Source organism: Octodon degus, unplaced genomic scaffold, assembly GCF_000260255.1.
Source record: "Octodon degus isolate 3935 unplaced genomic scaffold, OctDeg1.0 scaffold00057, whole genome shotgun sequence".
In the NCBI taxonomy this organism is placed as follows: domain Eukaryota; kingdom Metazoa; phylum Chordata; class Mammalia; order Rodentia; family Octodontidae; genus Octodon; species Octodon degus.
The window spans coordinates 5,514,810-5,532,619 of record NW_004524633.1 but is presented as its reverse complement, the minus strand read 5'-3'; the positions used below and the strand labels follow the sequence as shown (position 1 = coordinate 5,532,619).

Sequence of the window (17,810 nt, the reverse complement as noted above, 5' to 3'; positions counted from 1 at the left end):
AAAAAAAAAAAAAAGAAATAGACCAGGCAGTGACTTATATGTTGCAGACTTTTAATGGAGCACCAAAAAATAAAGATGTACAGTGTGATGAAATTATAATGGAGAAAGGGCTGGCCAAGTAGCTCAGCGGATTAAAGCGCCTGCACGCAGGTGCAGGGCCTGGGGGTTCTCTCCCCAGGCCTGCCATGCTGACCCCGCCCCGGGGGTGCGCTGAGATAGTAATGGAGACTGGGCGTGGTGGCGCGCACCTGTAATCCCAGCTCTTGGGAGCCTGTAAAGAGGAGAATCACTACAAGCTCGATCTAGTAGTGAGACCCTGAACACCCTGTAGACCCTTCCCTAGAACAACAACAACAAAATTATAATGGAGAAAGGATGGCTATTACCCACAAATCAACCAATAACAAATGCTGGTGGGGCCGTGGAGAAAAAGGACCATATCTTTACCTTTGGTGGGAGTTTGGACTGGTGCAGTCTCTGTGGAAATCATTGTGGAGATTTCTCAGAAAAACTAGGACTGGAGGTACCATCAAACACAGCCATTCCCCTTCTTGGTATCTTCCCGAAAGAATGAAAAGAAGCACACCAGAGCAATGTCTGTGCACCTGTGTTTATAGCAGCGCAGTTTGTCGTGGCTGAATCTTAGGAACAACCCAAGTGGCCGTCAACTGATGAATGGGTAAAAACAGGATTTTTTTATACAATGGAGTACTATTCAGCCATAAAGAAGGATACACTTGAGACAATAGATAAATGGATGGCCCCGATGACCACACTCTTAAGTGACGTCAGTCGGACACATATGTGTCAATGTTACACTGTCTCTTTGGTGTGAGAAACTGAACGTGTGAATAAGAACCAAAACGTATAATAGATATTGTGAAATAGGAAGTAATTGTTGAAAGAGAAAGGGGGTGGGAGGATGTAATAGAAAAGAAAAACATGAAATGACAGGATAAAACAGAAACAAAGCTTTGTAAATGAGGGGAGAAGAGGGGTTGAAGAGAGGGGAGGGGACTGGGAAGAAAAGCGGGAGTAAGATGTATTATGTGCAGGCACGAATTCAGATAAACATCACTGTGCACATCCAAATTGTGCCAGAGGTCATTTATTGCATTTTCAAAGGATTTTTTGATCTCTCACTTCACATTTTCGTACAACCGTGTTAGCAACAGTTATTTTTTTTTAAAATGATAATGTAAGATATACTATGTGTAGACTCAGTTTTAATTAATGAACTTGTTGTCCTTTATTTTTTACAGCCATAGAAATAACAAATATGAGACCCTCTGTAGAAACAGAGCTGGCAATGACTTATACGTTGAGCGGATGATGCAGACTTTCAATGGCGCACCGAAAAATAAAGATGTGCAGTGTGACAAAATTATACTGGAGGACCAGGGTGATTTGCTTCATTTTCCTTGCTAAAGCGTCATGTTTTAGTCCCTGTTTTAGTAGACGTTCTGTGAGTCTGTCAGTCAACAAATAAGTGTTGAAATACGTAGAGCAGAAATAGAAATAATTTGGCCAACTCACAATAGTAGTTGAGTTCTGTGATCTATAGCTTTGAGCGTTGACATCTAAGTTAGTAATAATGAACATACAGAGTTCAGCAATATAAATCTTGGTTCTTATGTTTACTGTGTCTTAGCCGTCTGTAGTCTTTTTTTTTTTTTTTTAGCAGAACAGGATTGAACGCAGGCCCTTGCGCTTGCCAGGCAAGCACTTATTCTACTGAGCCATCTCCCTGGTCCCAATCTCTGTAGTATTTGTTCATGAAAAATTTATAGAAACTGATGATGTTACGAAGAATGTGTATCACAAGTACCCTTTCCAATGAACCAAGCTCTATTCTAGGTAATTCACACAGATTAATTGATTTACTCTTAACAACAGCTCTGCAAGATACTCCCCCCGTATAGATGAGGAGACAGGCAGAGAGAAGGTGGCTGACTTGCTCCTGCCCAGAACCCGTGCTTTAAGCTCCTGAGCTTACGACCTCTCGATATGTATGAGACCATATGCTTCAGAATACTTAATAGGCAAAAATCTACCATCTATGATCAAAGAAGTAATAGGGAAGAAGTTATGTATACTGTTGTCTTTACTCCTTAACAAAACTATAAGCAAGTTAAAAAATTAAAACAGACACATTTCTAGTAAAATGTAATCATTATTTTCCATAAAAGAATATAAGGATATCCTGTCCCTGAGCATATTTATTCCCTAGTCCTAGTAGTGCCTTTTATGTGGAGAATAGGAGTGAAGATATTCTTCTCTACCTCGGTTTTTTTCTTCTATTCTTTCCTACCTAGCATCAGAGTTGTGGCTTATGCAGAGGATGAGGTTAGAGTAGAAAGCAGGCACGGTTATTCCCCTTCTTTCCCTTTTCAGGTAGCTGGCTGTAAAATTCTAACGGGGTTCTCCACCCAGAAATTCTGCCACGAAGAGGCTGTGATTTGCAAGTTTATACCTTGGCGGTTTAAGTCTGGGGTTCATGACTAAGGGGCTTACTGTTGCTCACCTACACTGTGAAAGTCAGTCTGCACTGTCTTGGTAATGTGCTGACGAGCCCTGGTGAGCTGTACTGTGCTCCTGTTAGCATCTTAATGGGTGAGAGCTTAGATGAGCGTAAAAAAATGGATACGTGGTGGGTACCTGGTAACAGTCTTTAGCCCTTTAATTCATATTAGGATTTTTTTTAAAAAAGAATATGAATACAATAATTAGTACAGGTTTTAAATATTTTTAGTGAATCATTATGTGTGATTTTATGTGAATAACATTAAAAATAATGAGAAGAGTAATTTTTGTGGGACTCAAAATTACCGAAAGTGCTCAAGAAATGAAAGAACTATACATGAAAGGAAATTTTCACCAAAGAATTGCCGTGGTATGACCCACATGAAGGCCAGATCACTGTAGAGCTTTTTTATCCTATAAAAGATTTTTTTTTCTTTTGCTCCGAATGCCTTCAGGGCAGGTTTGCCTGGCTTGAGTTGTGGGGATGAACCACAGCAACGTGAGCCTGACTGCTTTGTTGAAGCAGCCACTTAAAGAACTGAGCTAAGGGGCAGGCCCCCCTTTATCCTATAAAAGTGGCAGTAATTTCTCATACCTATATAATACCATTTCTAATACGTGTTCAGAGAGAGATCGGTGGCTGTAGATGTGCTCATGAACCTCTGACAGCACTTTAGTCAATGGTAGCCTGCGCACCCAGTTGTGGTCTCTGCAAGAAGACTGCTTAGTGACATTGTAGCTAGTTTGTGCAACAGCAGAATCACCTAAAAGTGCACCTCTTGTTAAGTGACACATGACAACCGAAAAGAAATGTCTCCTATGCTGTTGGCTGACATGATCATCCATACAGTTCAACACTCATTCTTGATAAAATTGACTGTAAAGGAATAGTGTGATCTTTATTGATATTTGAAATAAAAAGGAAAAGTTTTGCTTAAGTCTGAACTACTAAAGATACCCTAATTAAATGTTGGAGTGAGACAATGGTATCAGCTCTGGTAATTATTCAACATTGTTTCTGCCATTCCAACCACTGCAGGAAGACATGGATGGTCAAATTATCATTATTTGTGGTCAGTTAGCTTTCTGCCATTGTGACAAAATACTGAGCATAATCAATGGATATGGAGGAAATATTTAGTTTGGTTCATGGTTGGAGAGGCTTGAGTCCATGGTTGATTGTCTCTGTTGATTTTGGGTGGATGGTGGCAACAGGTATTATGCCAGGACCATGTGACACAGGACCTCGATGCACTCATGGCAGCTGGGAAGCAGAGATAGAGAGGCTCCTGATATCTATTCCAGGGCACCCTCACGAGGACCTCGTTTCCCCCACTAGGCTCCAGCTCCTGAAGTTCCATCACTTCCCAGTGGTGCCACAGCCAGGGGCCCAAATCTTTAATACATGTGCCTTTGGAGAATGTTCCAGGCTGTAGCAGATACTGAAGAACATTACCTTAGTTACTTTTCTCATTGCTGAGACAAAATACCCAACATCTACAAGTTCAGGGAGGAAATATTTATTTAGCTCAGTTTGTAGAGATCTTAGTCCATAATCTGCTGGCTCCAAGGCAGGGTGACATGGCAGAGGGGAACAGTTCATGGTGGGCAGAAGACAGCAAAAGCAATAAGCCACCTTAACATGTGTCTTTCTGCCCCTTCTATACTCTGTCTAGGCTACTGGGGACAGATGGAGCAGTCACATGCCCTTCCTTCGTCCAGTAGTAGAGCTGGGATGGCACTAGCCAAAAGCCTAGAGTGGGTAGTTCCAGCAGTATGTCTTCCCACAGAAATATCCAAAAAGCCAAAACAAATGCTATCAGAATGAACTTTGTCAGAAGTGTGGTAAGTAGTCAAAGATCTGTAACAGCTGAGGAAGAGCTGAAGCAAGGAAAAGAGGCAGAACGGCTTGTCTTTTCCCTGTCCTATTCCTAAGGTGGTGGTGGTTGTAAAGAGCATGAGCCATCCTCCCCACAGGAGTGAGACCTTGATGGTTCTAGAAGGGGCAGAACACACTGCGCTCATGGAGTGGAACCAAGCTCAGAACTCTCTCAGGCAGTAGAAAGCTGCACACTAGGTGCTGCTCAGAACCTTCCCGGGAAAACGAACAAAAATCTCCATTGAAAGCATGAGATACCAGAGATCCTTCATTTCATGGTACAAATATCATGGTTGCAGCAATCCAGCAGCTGCATTTATTAGGTTCAGATTCTGTTTTGATGTTTGAGGAAAAGAACTCATTGTTAAAATCCTACCCTTTAACTGAGATGGAATACACTGCTCTATGACCACGGGTAAAAACGTTGCTACAAGACTGATATAAGCAGTGAACGGGATTGCAAACTTTAAAAATTATTTGAAGACAAACTACATTGCCAATTTTTATTGGATCAATCTAACTTAAACAATAATTTAAAAAGTGGGACAGTACTTATACTATCACGCAGGTTTCTTGGGAATGGCCCTTCATTTTCCCAAAATGTACAGGTTTTCACACAAATAGGTATGTAGGGAATTTTGCTGTCTAAAAATGGAATTACGTGATCATACATGAATAGATCTGTAGATACTGGGTCATTGTATGTTGACCAGAGATGCAAACGTAAGTTATATTGTTGTCAAGGTGATTAGCAGGGCTGGTGAGATGGCTCAGTGGTCTAAAGCACCTACTTAGAACAAGCTTAGCAAAGCACAGGGACTGCGGTTCAATCCCCCAGCACCACATGCCAGCCAGCCCCGCCCCCTGGTGGGCTGAGCTGGCCACACACACAAATAAATAAATTAAAAAAAAAAAAAAAAAAAAAAAAAGGTGACTAGCAGCCCCACAATGGCAGATAAGTGGCATGATGTGGCCCTGGCTTGAGGACGAGCGGCAACTGCAAGGGTCAGAGAACAGCAGTAACAGGCTGAGGCGCTCGTGCGTGCAGTGGTGTGCCTGCGAAGGCTCTTTGCATGCGTGTTCAAAACTCGTTTCTTGGCCTTTTTTACCCACTTCCTGCCTTTGTTACGAAAATAACTGCATTTTAAACAAACAAAGCTAGCCTCAGATTTTGCTGTGGTTAGTCTTGTGGAAACCTAAACTATTAGGACTTGATTTACGATGATGTTCCCCTTTGTGTGCGTGCAGGTGTCATGGCCACGGCCTGGGATCTCTATGACTCCTACAATGCGCTGGAGCTCGCCTTAGCAGCAAAGCCGTCTGCAGTAGACTCGAGCAGCAAAGCGAATGCCCTTTCCAAAGATCGGGACCACACACTGCCAGGGAGCGCCACAGACAAAAGTAAGCTTGCAGGGTTTTTGGAATGATGTTTCCACGTGACTTTTTAGAATGTATTTAGTACAGGGTCCAGGGTCTGCGGGGTCTCACTACACAGATCAGACTTGTAGCGAGCCACCCGTTTTCAGCCTCCCAAGCCTGGGATTACAGGCACTCGCCACCCTGCCCAGTCTCAGTCGCTGTCTCCGCGTGCCACGGGGGCGGGGCCGACACCACACGCTGGGATCGAACCCCGGCCCCTTTGTCTGCCCAAGCAGGTGCTTTAATCCGCTGAGCTGTCAGGTTAACCTTGTTCACGTGACATTTTAAGTTCTTTTTTGGCAGTGGCAAAATTTTCTTTCTCATAGAATGTGAAAAGCCCAACTTTTATCCAGAAATAGTACTGTTTTTCTTTTACTGACTCTCAAACTCTCAACCAAAGTTCGATTTCTGCTTGGACATTTGTGAAGCGTTTTCAAAGATTCTTCCTCTGTCGCTTCCTCACTTGCTGTTCCGCACGTGAATGTTGTCCTTCTTTCTGTAGGTTCGGTAACATAATAATAGAAGTATGTCTATGCTATATGATTACAGTTTTCCAGCCTTTGCTTGACACACCTCCTGTGGGAGGGGCACCCTGTCTAGTAGAGCAGTAAAGCGAATTCCAGCTTCCTTTGACAATGTCGGGTCTGGGAGAGGGGCTTGCTCATTACCAATCCACGTGTGGCTGCGCTGGCCCTCGTGGTGTTCAGTAGAGAGGAGTGGCCAGGTGTCCAGCAGCCTTCTGCACCGCCGGACCCAGCGGAGGGCAGGATGCCTCTCTGTGGCAGGTGTGTGCAAGGACGGCCGGTGACACGCCCGGCAGACCTTGGAGGCATGGGTGCGGCTGAAGTTGGGGTCTGTTCATTTCTGTGGGGTTTGATTGGCGTGGAGTGTGCATGCCCCTTTGCCGCAGGTGGGTTGTTTCCTGGTTCCGGGCGCAGATAGCGGGCTGCGCTGGGCATTTGCTTTGTCCAGGCCTGCGTGTTGGCGGAGTGATGCCTCTTCAGCTCTGGAATCTGTGGGATAAGCAAGAAGCTCAGGGAACTTAGCCTCGCGTCACGTTGGCCTCCAGGGACCCTAACTGCTTTTGCTTTTCCTTTTACTACAGGACTTCCTCTATTTGTTTTCTAGATAATTTCCAAAAGTTTTAGTTGAATTTCTGGGAGGGAGTCGGGAAACTATCGCTGCACTTTGAGAGTGAGAGTGTGCTAGGTGGTGTGGGTGGGCGGGGTGGCTGGCGCCGCCGGGCACTGACAGGAGCTGCAGAGGGGGCACAGCCTGGATGCTCGAGTGGCCCAGCTCCACACACGGCCCACGGGGTGGAGGGCTCTTCTCGCTGTCTCTGGGAGACAGACACAATGACAGCTCAAGCGTCAGCGTCGCTGTTCTTCTTGTTACTTTTTTGGGTTTTTGGCTTTCTTCAGTAGTGTCTGCTGTGCACAGTGATCACACTCTGCAGCGGGTGCCTCTGGAGAGAGTGCCCCGCGGCTTCTCATTCCCCAGCTGCCAACCTGCTTTTGTCTCCCCGGCGTGAATTTCATTTATTTACCTCGTAAGAGTGTGGAGAGTTAATTATCACAGACCGAGATTGAACACCAGACTACTGGACCAAAGAACACATGAATGTGCAAGACAGTGGTACTAAGTCCGAGTATACTTCCAGATCATTGTCTGCACTACATTACAATACCTTTTATTTTTCTCTCTTTCCTTATTACCTGTCTTTTGTTTCGTACTTTATATACTTTTTTTCATGTAAGAGAAACTGTGCAATAGTAAGCTTGCGTGTCGGAGTTACTTCACTTTACACGATGATCTGAAGGTGCATCAGTTTTCCTACAAATGACTCAAGTTTATCCTTTTTTTAGGGTAGAGTTGTACTCCATTATGTGTAAATATAACGCTTAAAAATTCATTGATCTGCTAATAGACATATAAATGGTTTCTAAGATTTAGCTATTATGAATTGTGCTGTTGTAAACATGAGTCTGTAAATGTCACTGTGGTGTGATGTCTTTTAACCCTTTTGGGAAGATCCCTAGAAGGGGAATAGCTAGGGAGAGAGGTATTTTTACTTTTAGTTTTTTGGAGGAATCTCCACACTGATTTCACAGTGGTTGTACCAGTCTACGCTCACACCGAGAATAGAGAAGGGCTCCTTTCTCCTCACAGCCTTGTCAGTGTCTGTTCCTGGTTGATTCTAGATGGTAGCCATCCCTTCTGATGTGAGGTGGGACCTCAGTGCTATTGTAGCTTGCAATTGTCAAATGGGTGGTGAGGCTGGAGCGTGTTTTGTGTGTTTATTGGCCATTTGCATTTCTTCATCTGAAAAGTGTCTGTTCATGTCAGATACCCATTTTTAAAATGGGTCTTTGGATTTGGAGGTCTAATTTTCTTTTAGTTCTTTATATATTCTAGATATCAGTCCTTTGAGGAGTAGCTGCAAACCTTTTTCACCTTTCTTAGGTTTTCTCTTCACTCTGTTGGTGGTTTCTTTTGCTGCGCATCTGCCTTTGAAAATAGAAGGAAGAGTGTGGGGCCCTTCCAGGAAGCCGGAGAAGCCGAGGCAGCAGACGGTGCTCTAGGGCCTCTGCCATGCAGCCAGACCGCGAGAACACCACGGGTTTGGCTCTGTGACTGTGTCAGATGCCAGGCGGCGGATCGTAAGATCACAAGTTCTTACTGTCTCTGGCCATGGCGATTTGTTAACAGCAGCAACAGAAAGAGCATGTGGTGGTGCGGACTCCTAGGGGCGTCTGTCAGACTTCAGGGAAAGCATGGCAGCCATCTGGGCTCTGCATGACTTGGATAGTGTGAGGCCTTGCCTGCGTCCCTCACGGTTCTTCTGGTGGAAACTTAATACTGAATTTCCCATGCGGGTGAGATTGGTGGGGTCCATGGTGGGGTGGTCATTAGACTTAGGTGAGGTTGGGAGGGTTGGGGCCAGCCTGTGTGCTCCCTGGCCCTGGCCACGCAATGTCCCTGCCACCTGAGGACACAGCACAAGGCCCTCACTAGCTGTACCCCTGATCCTGGCCTTCCCAGACTTCAAAGTTGTAAGAAACTTCTTTTCTTCATAAATTACCCATTCTGTGATGTTCTGACACAGCAATAGAAAATGGACAAAGACAGGTACATTTCATGTCACACGTGCTCATCTTTTGGAAAACAGTATGTTTTTGACAGTCAAGAATTCCAGAAATATTTGCCCTGCACTTGCTCTGTATGTACCCAGGTTGAATCCCAATGATGAAAACAAGACCACGAACCTTGTAATATTGCTGGATATTTTATCTTTGCATCATGTTTGTATTTAACAGCTAGTGAGACAAGCTCTCTGATGGATTTAGAAAGTGTAATTCTGACCAAAGTCCACGAAGACGAAGAAGACCATGCTGACACAATAATGAAATCTGACAAGTTTCTTCAGGACTTATTCTTCATGGAACGGGTGCTGATGGAAAACATATTCCAGCCGAAGCTTGCAGCTTATCGTCAGCTTCCTGTATTAAAAGGTATTTTAAAACTATCGCCTCAGATAACCTCATTCAAAAAGTTTAAATGGTATTATTACATATTTCCCAATGTAATTCTCCATCTTGGGTCTCACGTGTTAGAGGCTGTGCTTCCATGTTAACAGACATCCACACATGTCCACACACATCCACATGCATCCACATAGTCCACATATGTCCACATTCATCCACATAGTCCACATATGTCCACATGCATCCGCACTCATCCACACATGGCCACATACATCTTGGCCAACTTTCCAATCCTGCTTTTCCTAAGCCCTTGACCACCCAGCCAAATCATTGCTTCACCAAATGCATCAGCTTGTAATCATGCTTCTGCTTATTCTCTTTCCCAGAAGCATATAGCTGGTTGTACTGCTTGGTGTTCTCTCCACTGGGAGAATTTCCCATCACTGGCTGCCCGTTGGAGGTGTCCCAGAAAGGGGCTCAGGTGCTGTGGCTGCCCACTGCAGACGGGACCATCTGTTAGCCAGCCTGGTCTTCTCCATAGGACCATGCGGAATGTGGCGATGAGACATGGATTCGCTCAGGGAGGCTGAGGGGCTGGAGGTGGTGGACAGATGATCAGACAGATGGGAGCTAGGCAGAGAAAAACCCCAAGTGAATCTGCCACTGAGTCTGTCCCTGCCCTGTGCTGTGCATATTAGGGTAGAACAACGCAGAACCAAGCGAAGAGCAATTACCAGGATGTTGTCCGAGATGTGACCCTCAGAGGCCACACTGGGTTGGGAGACATTTGAGTTCTGACTAGACAGGGAGACCTTGCTGCATGCTTGAGACAGTCAGGACACTCCTGGGACACTTGGGCCTGTTTTGTAGGGCTGAACCGGCCCGAGTAAAGGCCAGTAGAGACACCCCATAGCCCGTTAGGAAAAGCCAGAAAGTATTGCTCTATCCGAGACCAGAGCAACTGCTTCTAAAACATGTGCTACACTTCATAAAGGAAGAAAACAGACTCTGTTCACTGAATACTAATGTACACCATGGACAGCATCTGGAGAACTCCCCAGCAGTGGGAAAAGCAAGGCACGTGGTGCAGAACCACAAGAAAGTCGGTCCCTAGAAGCAGGTGGCAAGGCCACTGTGAAGGAACACGCAGGCAGGGGCTTCCGAAAATCTGTAATTCCCAGAACATTCAACACCACATCAAAGAAGAACAAAGTTAGAGAACTGAGATTAACTTTGGAGTTAATCTGACTTGGACACTTCCGTAAGGCTACTGTAGTCTGCGTGGTGTGGTATCAGTGTGAGAAGAGACAAACTGATGAGGAAAACAGAAGAGAAAGCCTAGACACAGATGTATGTTAATGTAGCCATCTGCTTTGTGACCAAAGAGGGAGGAAAACACAATGGAGAAAACATAGTCCTTCAATAACTGGTGCCAGAGCAGCTGGACATCCACATGCAGAAAGGAGGCTAGATGCAGACCTTACGGCTTCACAAACGCTAACTGAAATGGACCGTGGACCTAAAAAGGTAACTGCCAGCACTCCCAGAAGATACGAGAAAAGAACCCTTTAATGACCTCAGGTATTGGAGTGACTTTTAAAATAAGCACTAAAGGTACAATCCTTTCATTGGGGTATTAATAAGCCAGACTTCATTAAAATGGAAAGCTTTTCCTCTTCAAAAGACCCTGCCAAGAGAATGAGAAGACAAGTCACCAGAGAAGAGACATCTAGAAGACATAGCTGAATACAGAAATCTCTTGGGACACAACAATAAGAAAACAAAGGTTGCGATTTAAAATTAAGTGAAAGACCTGAAGTGACATCTCAGGAAAGAAGAGCGTATGAAATGTGTCATTAGGGATTTGCAAGTTCAGTAACAAGGCATACAACACACCTGTTGGAATGGCCAGGTCCAGGATGCCAGTGCCCCCGAGTGCTAGTGAAGGTGTGGAGCGAGGAGAGGGTGTGGACCGAGGAGAGGGTGTGGAATGAGGAGAGGGTATGGAACGAGACTCGCCTTCACTGCTGGCGGGAATGCCGGGCTCTGTATCCCCTCTGGGAGATGCATGGGTCTTACCAAACCAAGCAGGCTCCTCTGTGCTGCCCAGTAGTGGCTTGGTGTTTATCCAGATGATCAGAAAGCACAGTGGTTCGTATTGTTTAGTCAACAAGTTTGATTCCAAGTATGTGACATTTAGGAAAGGGCAAAACTACAGAGCAAGTGAGAGGTCAGCAGCTGCCAGGGGTCAGGCCCAGAAGGATGAATAGACAAAGCACACGAGGCTTTGAGGGCAGTGGGACTACTCTGCATGCTACTCTCCTGGGGATCCCTGTCATGACACAGTGCTCAAAACCCAGAGAATGTACAACACTGAGAGTAAATCTTCGTGTAAACTGAACTTCCAGCCATAATGGTAGCAAACCAAAAGTAATAGTACGCCCCTGGCAAAAAGCCACCAGAAGCCAGTGGTTTTCAGCTGTCCAGATTAGCAGCCCGTTGGGATTTGCCTGTTCTCCATCCCCATGTCCTGATTTTCAGTCTGCAGGGACCTCTCACTTCAATAAGAGGTCACCCTGGCTCACAGCACTGATGATATTGTATTGATTTGGCCAGGTGAACAGGTGGTAGACCAGTTGGGGAGGCACTTGCCCATTGGAAGGTGGACAAATCTACCCAAATATCAGGTGACTTTCACCCTGGTGAAATTTCTAGGGGGCCCATGTGCTCATCCCTTTTCCAACCAGAAAGAAGGCCTGGTGTCTAGTGAGTGACACAGTCCTGTGGATGTGACACTGTGGCTCATTTCCTGAGTGATCCAGAAGCTGCTCGCTTTAAGAAGGACCCAGAATAGCAGCAGATACTGTAGTGGGGTCAAGATGTCTTCCCAGGCGCCCCGTCCCTGACCCATGAGGTCGAGGGTGTCCTAAGTGTCAGTAGTGGGTAGAGATGCTATTTGGAGCCCTTTTAGTGCAGACAAACATGGTGTTTCTATTTGATTTAATTCTAGAACCTGAGCCTGGAGAGCCTGAAGATGTTTTAGAAGGGGAAAAAGTTGAAGAAGTGGAAGAAGTTAAGAAGGAGGAGGAAGAAGAAATAGAAATAAGTACAGAACAATCCACAATCCCAGCCAACTTGGAGCGGCTGTGGTCCTTCTCCTGTGACTTAACCAAAGGTCTTAATGTGAGCAGCCTTGCCTGGAATAAGACAAACCCAGTAAGTTATCAGACGTCTTAATAACATTTTTACTTATTTATTAGCAACTATCAAGTTTTTTGTTTGTTTTTCCTCTCAGATATAGGGTGAAGGTTTATCCTGACCACAACCCCAAGATTTAGGATGTCTCTAGAACAAGTTCACAGTTCACAAAGGGAACATGCAAATAGCTACAAAATGGGGTTTTCTCCTTATATGTAAAATCATTACCCTTTTTGTCTTAGAAGATGTACTTGGGATGTGGCACTTCCTGAATTCATGTCAGGCGCTGCACTGAGAGGTGTGCCGATGCATTACATGATTGCTGTATTTAATGTGTATCAAAGCTTGTGTGTTCCACTTTGGTCTCTCCACAGAGTCATCTCATTTGGAAGTATGCGTGTAATCCAGTGACCCTTGTAAATGTGCAAAATAATTTTGAGATTCCTTAACATATATTATTGCCAATAGCAGCAAATACTTAAATAGCGTTTAGCAAGTCCTGAGCACTATTCTAAGAGTTTTGCCTGTATTGATGTCAATACAAGAACTTCATGAGTTATGTGCACTATTATTGTCCCCATTTTTTCAAGACAGGATCTCATTATGTACCTCAGCTGGCCCTTGAACTCACTTATGCAGCTCAGGCTGGTCTCAACTCACAGAGATCTTCTTGCCTCAGCCTCCCAAGTGCTGGGATTATAGGTGTATACTACCACCCCCAGCCCTATTTGGTAGTAAAAAAAATTAAGTATCCAAAGGATAATAATTTGTCCAGCATCACAGAGCTAGCTAGTGAACAGCCAGAACAAGCAGATCTCTGGCACCAGGGATCTTGCCCTGTAGTCCTGAGTTGCTGCAAGTCGTCTTAATATGAGGCGGATCTCAGGTGGGGCGACGAAGTGCTGTCCTATAAAAAGGAGAGTATTCCAGGCTAAAAGCATGGATTTCCTCCAGAGATTGATAGACTGGCTCCGAAGGCATTTCCCAATCTTAATTCCAACCGTCTTTTGGGAAAGGGCAATATCCTTGAAATAAATGTGCAGGCTATTTTTAACATGGTCAAAACTATTTTGTTTCTTAAAAACATTGTATTGTGTATATTTAAGAATGAGCCCTAGGATTTCATGGACACATTTTGCCATCTACTATGTGCACACATGACAGTTGTGCTGGGTAGTAAAAAACAAAGTTTGTAATTATTTTTATTGAAACCTAAACACACATTATTTTAATTGTTTTTTTAAATAAAAGTAATTTTACTACAGATTTGTCTTTTTGAGACCATAGATAAGTGGGACTTACTATGTTAATAGCAATCTATAATAAAGATATATGAAATAATTTTAGAAACAATGTACAGTACTAGCACTTTTTCATTAATATATATTGATACTGGGATTAAATTTTTAAAATTTGCATGAAGCTAATTGAAAGCACAGTGTAGGTGGCATATGCAATTCATTGTCCGAATATTTATTGGGCATTCTTGCTGCTGGCACTGTTGAGGTGCTGGAGATACCGCTGTAATTAAATCACAGGCTGCGGCAATGCAGTAATTTCTGATGTGCTTTGGCAAGGAACTAAGCGGAGCTGGAACAGCACCTGTAAGAGTCCGCTGAGTGCTTATTGGTGAGAGAGCGGTGCCGTTGAGTGCGGAAGAGGCAACAGTGTTATCAGTGTAGGGTTAAGGGTGGAGAGGCGGGGCCTGTGTAAAGAGGCGGACTGTGCACAGAGGCTGTTGGTGTGAAAGGCCTGCTGTGAGCAGAAAATACGTTTGAGATAAATGTATTTTGGTTACAAAAAAGTAGCCTGCGTTTGGCCAGTCATTGATCTCTTGTCTCTGTGTACTCACATAATGCATTATGTGGTTGTTTTTGGGTTGGATTTTTTTTTTTTTTTTTTTTTTTTTTTTGAGACAGGGTCTCACCCTGTGTAGCTCAGGCTGGTCTTGAACTTGGTAGCCCAGACAGGTTTCAAACTTGTGGTGATCCTCCTTCCTCAGCCGTCTGAGTGATGGGACTACAGGTGTGCAGCACCACTCCTGGCTCATACATACATTTCTTGACATAATCTGCTGTGTTAGTCAGCTCAGGGTGTTATAAAAAACACCTTAGGTTATGTAGGTTAAACAACCAGCTTAATTTGCAACAGATTTGGAGGTGGGGAAGCTCAGGATCAAGGTATGGGTGGATTTGCTTCCTAGTGAGAGCCTTCTTTCAGCCCCCTTCTCACTCCCCGTGTCCTCGTAAAGACAAGAGAGAGCTCTGTTCTCTCTCTTCTTTTTAAGATCCACCAATCTGATCTGATTAGGAGCCTGATTTATGATCTCCATTAGCCTTGATGGCCTCCAAAACCCCATCTACAGATCCAGTAAATTGGAGGCCAGGGCTTCCACCATGTGCCAATTTTGAAGGGTCTTTTTAGCCTACAACACCTGCTCCTAATTCCAGTGTCTTTCATTTTATATTTGAAATAATTAGGTCATCCTCAAAAACCTGTAAGGTGTTAAAATATAAAATACATTCTTGGTAGATAACTTCAATGTGTAAAAAGAACTTGTTAGTAATGAGTTCTTTCTAAGTACCTAATCTTCTGAAAATGAGAAGTAATTATGTTAATTACTTTTATTTGCTTAGCAAAGTGGAGGTGCAAGCTGAAAATTGATGGTGTCTTAATTACTTTTTCTCACTGCTGAGACAAAAATGTCTGACACCCCAAGTTAAAGAGGGAAAGGCTTAAGGGCTGGCAAAATAGCTCAGCGGATTAAGCACCTGCTTAGGCAAGCACAGGGATGAGGGTTCGATACCCTGTACTGCATGGGGCACTGGCCCTGCCACTGAGCACGCTAAGCCAGCAACTGAGTCTGGGTGTGGTGGCACATGCGTGTAATCCCAGCACTGGGGAGGCTGAAAACAGGAGAATCACTATGAGTCTAATCTGTGTAATGAGACCCTATAGACCATGTACTAAATACATTAAAAAAGTAGTGAAAGGTTTATTTAGCTCACAGTTCATAGAGGTTGCAATCCATAGTGAGCTGGCTCTGAGGAGGGGTGCCATGGGAGATAGGCATTGTGGAAGAGAAACACTTTATAGTAGTCACAAGCCAGCAAAGCAAGCAAGCAACAGCAGCCCCTACCTCTGCTCCTTTATAGTCTATCTCGATGATCTGACTTAGCGTGGTGCCCATCCAATCAGTGGACTAATTTAGTAATCATGCACCACTAATCCCAGCATCACCCACTCTAGATCCAGCCACCTCTGGAAAGACCCACTGTGGCCACGTGGGGCTTTAGGGGGGCATCTAAGTATAAGCCAGAACAGATGGTATGCCAATATTTAAAAATTCTTAGTAGATAAGTTTTATCAGGATTTAAAAGTATAGTTTGTTAATATTATCATACATATCCCAATATTTTTATGGTATCTTCTTCTATTTTAAATTTGTGTTTTGGTTTTTAGGACCTTCTGGCTGTTGGGTATGGACATTTTGGATTTAAGGAGCAAAGAAGAGGGCTGGCCTGCTGCTGGTCAATAAAGAATCCCATGGTAAGCTGGGTGGGAGAAGGGGCCGCTCATATTTAAGTGAATAGCGACAAAGCACATAAAATATTTATTTTTCTGTATTTTAGGGAACGGTCTACAGGGTGTTCACAGTCTCAATACTAGATCAAACTTGTAGTGATTCTCCTGTTTACAGCCTCCTGAGACCTGGGATTACAGGCACACACCACTGCACATGGCAGGCCCGGGGATCGAATCCCCAGCTCCTGTGCCTACTTGCAGGCGCTTTAATCTGCTGAGCTATTTGACCGGCCCTTAAAATATTTAGTTATATGTGATAACTAATAAGTTCCAGGAGATTTTATAAGTTAAAACTTCTTCATTTAGTTTGGTTTAAATCAGTAGTCATTAACATTTGTTCTTGTTGACATAGGAGGAAAGTACTTGATTTATGAATTCACTCGTATATATTTATAGCGTGCACACTTAAGTGCGTTAGGACTGAAGGCGCAGGACCTCGCCACAGTGGAGCCACAGCTAAGTATAAAGAAGAAAGAAGAAGAGCTTTTTTTTTTTTTTTTCCGGAACCGGGGATTGAACTCAGGCCCTTGTGCTTGCTGAACAAGCGCTTATTCCACTGAGCCATCTCCCCAGCCCCAAGAAGAAGAGCTTTAAATCACATTTCTTTATATATATTTTTTAATATGGGGCATGATCAGAATTTATGGTGAATGTCTAAATTTTAAAAAAGTGCCGCAGTAAAAGACACATTGTCATTATTCTCCGCCCAAATCTCCCACTTTTCCTAGCACACCCACCCTGTGGTCCATGCCCCGCTCTGAAGCAGCTCTGAGGTCTTCTTTCTCGTGTGTCTTTGGTTGTGCTGTCCTGGTGGCCTCGGTGTCCTGAACTGACTCAAAATGTTTTCCTTTCATGTATATTTTGACCTTGGGGAAGCCCCGGCAGCCACATGGCGGCAGACCTGGTGAGCAAGGCAAAGACCCGCCGTGACATTGCTATGAACGTGTGCCTCTCGGATGGTGGGTGACAGCAGCATCCGTGTGTCCTTGCTCACGCCTGAGGATGCTCAGGAGAGAGGACTCCGGAACTGCTTCAGAAAGCGACGTGAATGACGGAGAAGGGAGTTGAGGGGACGCATGGCGGGGTGTCTTTTACTGCAATACACTTTTTTTGGTATTTAGTACAGGATGTACAGGGTCTTGCTGCACAGATCCAACTCATAGTGATCCTCCTGTTTTTAGCCTCCCAAACGCTGGGATTACAGGTGCGCGCCACCACACCCAGTCTCAGTTGCCATCTCAGCATGCACTGGGAGCGGGGCCACATGGCATGCTGGGGATCGAACCCGGTCCCTGCATCTGCCTAAGCAGGGGCTTTAATCCGCTAAGCTATCTGGCCAGCCCTCACACTTTTAAAAGTTAAATTCACTGTGTACTTCAAGCACACCTCATATGTGAGTCGCTCCTTATCGCCTGATACTCAGTAGATACGGTCGGCTAGTCTGACCTTCTCACTGTCATGAATTCTGCCAGCAGACTGAGTTCCTACCCCACGCTCCGCCATGACACAGCCCTGCTCGGTCGCTCGCTTTAAAGCTTCCCATTTAGTCTTAAGTCGACACTGAAATGTGACGTGGGAAGTGTAGAGAAGGGCCAGGAAATTGTATAAAAGTGACGTGAGTTTTATAAATAGCTTGTCTGTCAGGAAGCTGGGTTGATACAGCATAAAGCCCCCCAGAAATGAGTCATTTTAAATGTGGAAGAATAACGTAAGATTCATCC

At 44.5% G+C, this 17,810-nt stretch overlaps 1 protein-coding gene across 6 annotated transcripts in view; it reads left to right on the top strand.

The window, feature by feature from the left end:
• Wdr78 (WD repeat domain 78) overlaps positions 1 to 17,810 on the top strand; it is a 58,545-nt gene that overhangs the window by 26,413 nt on the left and 14,322 nt on the right. For all 6 annotated transcript variants that reach the window (XM_023718253.1, XM_023718252.1, XM_023718254.1 and 3 more), the window contains 5 exons: positions 1,263 to 1,402; positions 5,651 to 5,803; positions 9,139 to 9,333; positions 12,317 to 12,522; positions 15,967 to 16,053. In XM_023718253.1, the coding sequence (XP_023574021.1) occupies positions 1,263 to 1,402; positions 5,651 to 5,803; positions 9,139 to 9,333; positions 12,317 to 12,522; positions 15,967 to 16,053 (781 nt within the window). The remainder of the gene's footprint in view (positions 1 to 1,262; positions 1,403 to 5,650; positions 5,804 to 9,138; positions 9,334 to 12,316; positions 12,523 to 15,966; positions 16,054 to 17,810) is intronic.